General features: G+C 34.9%; 1 protein-coding gene across 1 annotated transcript in view; it reads right to left on the reverse strand.

Annotated features, from left to right (window-relative positions):
- LOC111395419 (mediator of RNA polymerase II transcription subunit 27) overlaps nt 1-10499 on the reverse strand; it is a 17827-nt gene extending 7328 nt beyond the window's left edge. The window contains exons 1-3 of the mRNA XM_023021400.1: nt 10148-10499; nt 6429-6594; nt 2214-2670 (exon numbers count right to left, since the gene is read on the reverse strand). Coding sequence (XP_022877168.1) covers nt 2214-2670; nt 6429-6594; nt 10148-10406 — 882 coding nt within the window. The 5' untranslated portion in view covers nt 10407-10499. The remainder of the gene's footprint in view (nt 1-2213; nt 2671-6428; nt 6595-10147) is intronic.
- Nucleotides 10500-10820: the final 321 nt, after the last annotated feature.

A 10820-nucleotide genomic window follows, 5' to 3' on the forward strand; every position in this document is an offset into this window, starting at 1 on the left:
CTCAGACTGACGGTCAAACTGAAGTAGTTAATCGAAATCTTGGTAACCTATTATGTTGCTTGGTCCAGGAAAACCTTCGAAATTGGGATTTGATCCTTCCTGTAGTTCAAATTGCGTACAATAGCTCCATAAATCGTTCGCTAGGTATGAGTCCATTTGAAACCGTTCATGGGTACAAGCCTAGGAAACCGTTAGATCTCATCCCTATGTCCCCACAGGCTAGAGTGTCAATATCAACCGAAAGATTTGCACAACATCTTCGTGACTTGCATATTGAGATCAATAAAAAATTTGAAGCTAGTAATGCAAAATATAAACTCCAAGCTGATTTACACAAACGACATATTGAGTTTAACATTGGAGATTACGTTATGGTTCGTATTAGGCCAGAGCGGCGTCTACATGGACCCGCCTCTAAATTGCAAACTCGTAGTGCTGGTCCTTTAAAATTTTAAAGCAGGTTGGTCCAAATGCATATATTGTTGACATTCCACCACACCTTAGTTACCACTCTACTTTCAATGTTGAGGACCTTGTAGCTCATAAAAGCCATTTCATTCCCTCAGACGATCCTCTGTCATCTCCTTTTGTGGACCTTGATCCTGATTCTTTGACTCCTTCTAATCCACTACCATCTCTCACAGCACACAAAGAAAAAATTGATGTTATTTTAGATGAAAAAACTGTGTTCACTAATGATGGAGAGGTTCAGCGCTTTCTTGTTCGTTGGGTTGGTCGACCAAATTGTGACTGTGCATGGATCTCCAGGGAGACACTACAGCAATTGGATCTAGATTTATTAGAGTTTTATCGGAGTCAGCAGGATCTTCATTGGCCCAGATCGCCTCCCGTCCACCCAAGAGGAGTTGGTGAGGACACCAGGTTCAGACCGCCACTGAAGCATTTCTACAGACGTCGGAAGAAGCTTGCCCAGCCACTCAGCCTATGGTTGGGAGATTGACGGATGCCTATGGTGATATAGCCACTCAACAGGGTCGAGTTTTCTCTCCCACCCCGGGAGAATTGATGAGGACATCCCAATTTTAATTATTTTAGTTGGACTTAAGTTATTTTATTTTTATGGACTTGTGTATTGGGCTTGGCCCTAGGTTTGCAGTATTTTCAGTATTTAAACCTATTTTACATTGTTATTTTTCAGTTGATGAATTGATTGAATAATAAAGTGGTTGTAGCCCCGTTTTTCCTCCCTTCTTCCCTCTCTCTGTGTTCTCCTCTCGGTTCCCCCTTCTCTTCTCCTCCCTTCTCCTTCTTCTTTCTTTCTTTGTTATTCGTTCTACATCATAAACCTATCCATGTCTTTCCAAAATTGTTGCTTTGATGTCTTATCCAATTCTATCTCCAAAGCATACGCACTAATAACACTAACAGATTCTTCTCTTATATGCAATCTAACTAATATAATCCTTTCCCAACCCACATTACTTTACGCTCATCTTTTAAACCTTGTACAAAGACTATTCCTACTGTTTTTCTTGCCTATATTCCAAAGTTATATCCTGTTTCCCTAATCTGAACTAATAAAGAGAAACATAAAGTAGTTTCGGAATGCCCTCGTAATGATGTATATATAGTAAGTAAATAAAATTTCTGATTTAGTTAGATACAAAATAATTCTACCTAATGAGAAACCAATATCACTCATCATGTGAAGTTGTATTTTACTTTGATGTCAATTGACATAGGAAGCAACCAACAGAGATCCAGAATTACACGAGAAGGGAAAGAAGGAAAAGAGAAAGGAGAAGAAAGGGGAGAGAATCAAGAGAAATTAGAGGGAAAAATATGAGTTTATTCAATAATCAAATCTAACTATTACAATGTAATGACCCTCTTTATATAGAGTCTAAATAAATCTAATATAAGTAGGAAACTAAGGAAATAAACCCTAAGTGTAGTCAATTAAAAACTATAATGGACAAAAACAAACTAATTTGGATAAAACTATATTATCATAAAAAAAGGAGGTTTCTTTTAGGAAAAGGTTCCTAATCTACCAAGAGTTCCATTTTTTGTTATCTTCATTCTCCATCACCTGCAAACTTAGCCAGGACAGTAGAACACAGCTTTCAGAAAATTCTATCATGGTAAGCAACAGAATTGAAGAGCACACACACTTTCAATTAATAATTAACTGAAATCAAAATTACGAAAAGAAAAAAAGAAAAATTGTGCTCAATTAATAGTGAATTCACCTCATCCGGCGAAAAGAAGGCTACTGCATCAGGTTCCATGGAACCAGCTGTATGTAATGATATTATGGCTCTAAAAACAGAAGGAAAGAACAACTCAATCACAGCTACTTTATCGGCAGCAACATGGTCAGCAGATCCTTGTCTTAATTGGTTTGCACTGTGAAATCCGTGATCTTTCATTGACTCAATGTTGCTTTGCGTCACAGCAGATGGCAGTGAGAAAGCTTGCTTTAACCAATCCAACCGCTGGTAAGTAGATGTTCTGAGCTGCGGAACTTCTTTTTCCAAATGTGACAAAAAATCAGCTACTGTCCTCTGATCACTTAGCTCTTCTTGGAGGTTTGCTGGTGATACTAGGGGAACACGAGGTTTCTTTGTAGCTGGTTCCGCATCAGAATCATCAGCAAGGTGGGGAAAGAATCGCAGTTTTTGATCTGTAAAAGCCTTGAGAGCCAACCTGTACATAGAACCATTGACATGTAAGGATGTGATATGCTGAAAAGAATCAAGCACCGGATAAACGAATATAAAACAAATGGCCATTACAAAGATTGAAAGACTCAAGCATGAGCTAAGTTTTCCTTGTTCCATAATTAACTTAATTTAAGTCTACAACCAAGAAAAAAATATCAAAGTGTTTATTGTAAAGGTTATAGAAACTAGCCAATGATAACGGCATAACCAATTAACAGCGAGTCCCATCGTTGACCAGAAAACAGAAGAAAAGCAAAAGCTGACCCATAATAAGTGCATGATATCTGGCTTTCTGATCCGGACAAGCACCAGCTCCACAACCATTTTCCAAGTAAAACTCGATTGAATTCTAAGATATACAAACCTTATTCCACTTCACAACACCAAACAATACTTAAATCTCTTGGGTAGAAGCTTCCCAGAGAAAAGTCTCTCTATCGCTATTGTAAATGGGCAGCAATGCAGGGATTAAAAAATAAGTTGCATTAGACAAAAGAGCAGATAAAGCAAGTGTCTCAGTGTCAATTTACTTCCTTGGCTTGATTCCTAGCACTGATTCTCCAGCTGGCAGGAAGCTATCCATACAACCTATTTATTTTATACGTAGAAGCCATCCAAATAATCAGAATGCAACTTTGCAACCCATATTGAAACGAAAATAGTGCTGATTATGCATCTCGTTAAAACAAGCAACAATCTTCAGGTCAAAACCAATTTCAAAGCTAAAGTACAAACTCCAAACCTAATTTAATCTGAATTGGGCTTTGTCAGTATAGAAAAAAAATAATGTGAAATTAACATAGTAGTAAATGGCTTGAGAGTAATGACCTGCTCGCACATGTTGCCATTTTGATGCCCCCAATAACCTCCCATCTAAATACAAGGGCACAAACACACGACACGGACATATCAACACGTGATTTTTTTATTTTATTTTTTTCAAAAATGCAGGATGCACACACGTCGGGACACGATTTAAATTCTTTAAAATAGTACACTTCATATAGTCCTTGTTTGGTCTCCATCAAAATCAAATTTTGCGAAAAAATGTATTTAGGTATAGTGATTTTTTGAAGAACATGTGGTTTAAAAAGAATGGAAAATTTTGGATTTACATGTAATATCATTTTATTGGAGAATGTGCGGTTGAAACGACGAGAGAAAAATGCATTTTAAATTTAATAGAGGTCAAACAAGGGCATAGTATATCTTTATTTATACTTTTTATTTTTAATAAAATCCATACATTTCTTAGTTTTGATTTTTGTAGGTTAAATCTTTTAAATCAGGGAGTAGAAATTTGATATATTAAAATAACTTGGGTCAAAATATAGTGATTTTTTGAAGAACGTGTGGTTTAAAAAGAATGGAAAATTTTGGATTTACATGTAATATTATTTTATTGGAGAATGTGCGGTTGAAACGACGAGAGAAAAATGCATTTTAAATTTAATAGAGGTCAAACAAGGGCATAGTATATCTTTATTTATACTTTTTATTTTTAATAAAATCCACACATTTCTTAGTTTTGATTTTTGTAGGTTAAATCTTTTAAATCAGGGAGTAGAAATTTGATATATTAAAATAACTTGGGTCAAACGATTTATTACTACCCCCAAAAGAAATATGTATATAAGTGAAACAAATTAGATATGAAGTTTGTAAAACTTTTCTAACATGAATTTGACAATTTCAAATAAACGTTCTAATAATTAAAAAATTCTTTAATTTTAAATACCAAAATTTATGAAATGGGACTTTCCACGTCCATCATGGGTAAAGAATATGCTCCTCCCTTGTTAGAATAAATAATTTAAACAATATATAGGACATGCAACCTGGCATGTCGGACAAGGCTCGAGGAGAGTCCTAAAGTATCCTTCGCGTGTCGAAAATTTAAGATGATATGAAAAATGCGGTGTGTCAAAGATATGTCCTAGGGTGTTTAGTACTGTTGGTGTCGACATGACACACCACCCAAGTAGGAGTGTCTATGCTTCAGGCTCCCCACACCTTCAGCCCTTCTTACTATAACTACTAATACCATCCATTACTGAAATAAATAACAAGGGAGATAAGGTGATCCTTGAAGTGCTATAAAGACGCATGGAAGCTCCATATTACATCATTTATCTTACTCTAGTTGTTTGGTTACCATGTCATACCAATTTCACCAGTGGTCAATATGAAAGCTATGTCAAACCCAACGGAGTTGGATATTATTCATGACACATGATACAATTTAAAATGAAAAAGCCAGATCAATTACAACAAAGTAACAGGATTTAAACTCTCTTATACCATTTTACAGATACAATAAAAAAGTTTTGAAGAAAATGCACTATTATTTGACTCCAATCCTCAATTAATACATTATTGCCTTATAGCACGAATCTAAAATACATCAATACCGCAAAAGTACTCGTCAATATGGAAGTTATGTCAAACCCAACGGGGTTGGATATGATTCATGACACATGATACAATTTCAAATGAAAAAGCCAGATCAATTACAACAAAGTAACATGATTTAAACTATCTCGTACCATTTTACGGATACAATACAAAAGTTTTGAAGAAAATGCACTATTATTTGACTCCAATCCCCAATTAATACATTATTGCCTTATAGCACGAATCTAAATACATCAATACTGCAAAAGTACTCTTAATTTTGAAACACAAGTTGGCCAATCACCTGCTTCAACTTACAGACGGTTCCTAGATTCTATCCTCAGCTCTCCTTTTTTAGGGATTAAACAAAAAAGAATTGTCATATTTCCCAAACTTCTAACTAGCATAAAACTGCTTCAAGCATTCAGCACAGTTTCCTTCACAAAAATCCGGCAGTTTTGGCAGAACAGTACACAAAGCTAGCATGGTCTGAAATTTTGTCCCTATAATACTACTTCAGAAATTCAGTATTATTCTCTGTAAAGGGTCTCGCAAACCATTTCAGATTTCATGTTTTCTCGAATATCCTTGTTCAATTTTTTTACAGACCTCTCTTCGACGATGAATAAAGGGTCTCGCAAACCATTTCAGATTTCATGTTTTCTCGAATATCTCTGTTCAATTTTTTTACAGAACTCTCTTCGACAACTTCATCGTCTTTATTAAATCCAAACACAATTACTTTCAACTGTATGCACACCACCAAGTCTTTAACATATCCACAAAGCGTGGTACCCTAAACCATATATTGTCAAAGCAAAATAAGTATTTGCATTAAACTTTTACCCTGTCAAATGATGTTCTAGGACGACAAATTCATTTCAAGGACATAAATTTATTGTCCCACTGTGAAGGCACCAAAAACCTAACACAGCAGAGAGCACCAACTTGCACATAAAATCATCTCCTCACCAGTTAGGAGTTCAACAGCTGCAGACCCAAGTTTAGTGTAAAGGTTTTACAAGGAGGGAATCTGATCACATTCAGTCAGTCATTCCAATTGCTCTACAAATAACCTCTCTCCATTGAATGATGGGAACACTTCTTGAAGAACTTCCCTTTCATTATAAAATACTGCACTCCAGAAACTTGAGATGACAGTTGCATCATTCACACATTTGGTACTAACCGTATAAAAACTTGATAGAAACGATCATGTTCTTTTAAAATCATACCAATTCTCTATCTTAAACTCTATTTTAAAGTCAAATTACAATTGCATTAGTCAATATTGCATCAGAATTGTAGAGCCTTAGTAAGAGTGGATCAAACAATCAAAAAAGTTACCTGGTCCTGTCAACTGCAGAGGCACCAGCCTGGCCAGCAAGTTGCCGCTTCCATGCATATGCAACAACAGCACCATCTGGACATACCAAAGGCATGTGGAGGCCCCAAGAATTACTTCGCGAACGAAGAGAATCATTCAAAACGCCAGACTCTTCTAGCTGCCTTCCTAACAAAAGAAAAAGAATACTGAAATCAGGCCTGCAAATTCTGCATGCGAAAATAATCTTTTGTGAATGGGGGAAAAAAGAAAGTAGAATTTACTTGCTATATTTATCTACATTACAAAAAATTCAGAAGGTAAGTAGAAATTTTATAACCACCATATCAAGAGAGAGTACAAAGCTAAAAGGGCAAAAGCAGTCAAAACACCTTTGCAGTTCACTATCAATTTTTCAGTTTAACAATTATTATATCTTTTGCAAGTTGTAACTGTTGAGTCATTTGCATAAACATAACACAGTACATCCATGAATGGGAACAAAATGCAGGCACCCTAAGTGACTCAATATATGTGAAGGATTTTAGCTTCTCCCTACATCATTTTAAATGAGGTGGTAGCAATACCAATAGAGGGGCAACATCATTCTTATCTCTTTTCCATTCCCCATTTACTATTGTTTATATATTTGATTTATTCCTTGATTCCAAGGACAGGGAACTTTTAGTAGAGGTCTAACTACAGCAAGAACATTCCTATCCAAAACAGGCAGCACATAAGTCGTCTTATCTACTGCGAAAATGTGATTATATTTTGTGCCTGATTTTTCTGTGAGTCAAAATACATGCTGTCAGCCATCTGAATAGGTAAATGTCTAATATTCAACTTTCTATTACCCATGTCATTCAACTTACCATTAAAGGCTTTTTAATAGATATAATGAAGACGAATTATTAGATAACTTAAACAACGAAGTTTTCAAAGTTTATTTCCTCACCAAACTCAATAAATTCAGTTAATTTTGTAGATTAGACATAGAGATTGGGTAATTTTATATTTTTATATCATAAGAGGATTAACAGAAAAAACCAGAGAGGAACATAGGACTTGCAAAATCAACAAGCGGTAGTTCAGAATTTCCCTTGAAAATAGTTCTTGCACAATTTTAAAAAAAAAAAAAAAAAAATTGTAACTCGGTAATATCACAAACTTGTTTTTCCAGTGTTTATTCTGGAAGAATGAATTCTAAAAGAGTCGTGAAATACTACTTAGTTCTAAATTTTGGTGCTATTCCTAAGAACAAGCATTTAAACATTAAATAGATACGGAATAATAGAGCATCCCCTAGATTTCTATTAAGTTACTTATTGAAAATGTTGTTTTAGTAGGCACACAATCAGATTATAATGCTCTCTCGTAAAATGATGGCAACTCTCAGCATTAAACAATACTGTCATCACCTGCTAAGTAAAGCATGTCATGTAATTGACACATCTTTAATTCAGTTGTGCATATCATAAATAGAAACTCAATCCTCTTCTTTCTAATTACTTCTTGAAACATTGCATAATCAATGTTTATTCACGTGCCATACTAGATCACTTGTCCAAGTAATTGACAGGTGGTGAAAATCAAATGATCCAACTTTCTGTAAACTATTTTTTTAAATAATTGTTATCCAAGTGGACATTCATATTTCTATTTTATATTTTTTTTTCCCTCCAGGGATGATAATTCCCCCCCCCCCCCCCCCGGGGGGGGGGGGGGGGGGGTATATATTTGTATGTATGCGTGTGTTTAAGTATTTTGATTTCCTCAGGATAATGCATAACCTTATAACCGTCTCGTTATAATTAATTTAGTTCCTATTTGATGGCCATTATAAATTGGGGAAAACGATGTTTTGAATAGTATTTTTTGGAGAATATGTGGTTAAAAAGTAGGAAAAATTTTGAGTTTACATGCAAAATATTTTATTGAATGAATGAGTGCAAGAAATAAAGAGTTTTAATTTAAAGCGAGTCAAACAAGGGCTTAGTGATTTAATCAACTAAAATAATATGCCATTTTCCTACTTATTAGTTTCTATGTAACTTTAATGTAGAAGAGTAACTCAAATTTCAAAATTAAAATTACAATAAAACATTGTAAGAGCCAGAACAATTTCTTACAACCTTCCACAGTAACTATGCCTGTCAAACTCCTCTATCATAAGCCATAATAACAGATGAATACAAAAGAAATGCAAAGTAGTGAAAGTTGAGTTTGTTACCATACTCATAGCTGGGTCTGGTTAGCAACGCCCACTTGCATTTTTATCAACTCTCTGGCAATCAATCCAGATAATTTCTATCCATAACCAGTTGGCTTCTCAGCTACTCGAGGATGCGATAATCAATGTGTTTCTACATAGACTCAAAATTCTAAGTGTTGGTTCATTCTATCTTCTTGATCCTCCAAAATTCATCTATTAAAAGAGTAGAAGTTCAATGGACTTAGACCATTGGTGTCATTATTCAACCATGAATAATTCTTACAGATGGAAGGTTTGTTGTTCATCTATTTCAATTATTAGTCAAATTATTAGTTTTATGTTCCCTTCTTTTTGTCGTCAGCCAATTTAATTTATTATTTGCATTTCTATACCGGTTCTTTTCATTCCGTGTGTTTGAGTGCACCGTTATAACTTGTAATTCTGTATACAATCTCGTATCAAATTCAAAATATTTTGAAATGGTTACCGATATTTCAACTTCCCCTGATTTTTAAACAAAAAAAGATACATATACAATAATAAACTCCTATATCAACAGCTATATGAAGTCCAGGTAACATCATACGCGACGACCTCAGATTACTTTGTAGCTAGGGCTTTTGCATTTCAGTGAAGAAGAATTAATACATAAATGATTGAGGCCAAGAAGAGCTAGTCTACAACAAGGAAATCAAGAAGAAAAGAAGCAAATAATACAATTAGCCAATGTCGCTACTCATATCACAATGAGCACCTATGCAAGAAATAGCTCACTCCATCAAGTGTCAGTCTGTCACCCTGACAAGCATCCTGATTGTTGAAAAAATACTTAAAGCAATTGTACAAGTAAACACAAGATACGCATGCTATGACTATTTAACATGTCATTTTTCTAAAACTTTCGGTAATCCAATACATGTATTCATGGCTGCTGGAAACACCTTACATTCTTTTACATGCTCTAAAATAGACTAATTTCCCAAATTATCTTTCACCAATCTAATAATTCAAATAAGTTGAAACCCTTTCATGGAATTTTCAATATACATAGAAAATGAACGCTGGAAACGTTGATCTCAAGATATCTCTGTTTAAGCATGACTGTTTAAGGTACAAAAAGGCAAAGTTGTAGCACGGGCCTCAGTTAAACTAAAATTCCAAAAATAGATCTAAAGATCCAGAACTTCATTCCAGAGCAATCCACAGGGTACAAGCTTTCCAGAAATATGAACCATACATGTGTTGGAAATTAAAAATTTCTTTTGGGTTCTTAAAATTATTTGAATTTCTACTTAACATAATTAATACTATTTATTCAACAAATTTGATTGGTTAATACAAGTAGATTCTCTACTAGACTGTTACTATTAATTAATGTCGGTCAAATAGCATCTTCAGCGACTGCAGTAGCTATAACAAAAATTGAGAAAATATCTCCTCTTAATGGACAGTAATAAAATAAACTAGAAAATGCTACAAAAAGATATTAACTGAATTTAATATAAAGATGCGTATGCGTTTACATACCTAGGATGCGGAGGTTGAGGAGATGCTGGCGCATAGAGGCCTCTTCTTTAAGGATCAAATTGAAGGGCTTGGAGGATTGCTGGTGATAGGGCTCAGAGGCGACGAAGAAGAGAGCTTCCAGCATTCGATCCGCACCGAGCCTTATGTCGGCGATAAGGCGGCTCGCCTGCCCCAGACGCTCCAAGGCCTGCGCGACCTGCTTCGGCGGCGCATCTCCCTCTGTCGCCGCCTGTGACGGTGGTGGTGCTGCCTGCTGCATTTTTATTTGGAGTCTACGGGGTTTAGAAATTGAACAAAAGGCGATTTTTGAGGACGACTTTGACGCACAACATTCAAAACGGTATTTGAACCGGTCCGGTCACAAACTGTGTGACTTTTTGTACTGTTCGCTTTATCACCTATATAATATAAAAAGGTGAATATGGAGGTACTCTAAAAAAACAACAATGAGTTAAATCATTTTATCTTATTGTAACTTTATTTTTTTAAGTGGGAGAGTAAAATGACGTCGTTTGTTTTACTTAATATATATTTTATTATACAGTAAAAAATTACTGCAACACACAATTTCCATTCCTTCCACCAATTCATGCTCAACCACTCTTATATAAATATATATAGTAGAAATATAACAAAAAAATCACTTTTATATAAAAAAAAAATTAAAAAATAA

Source organism: Olea europaea, chromosome 6 (genome assembly GCF_002742605.1).
Source record: "Olea europaea var. sylvestris chromosome 6, O_europaea_v1, whole genome shotgun sequence".
NCBI lineage: Eukaryota > Viridiplantae > Streptophyta > Magnoliopsida > Lamiales > Oleaceae > Olea > Olea europaea.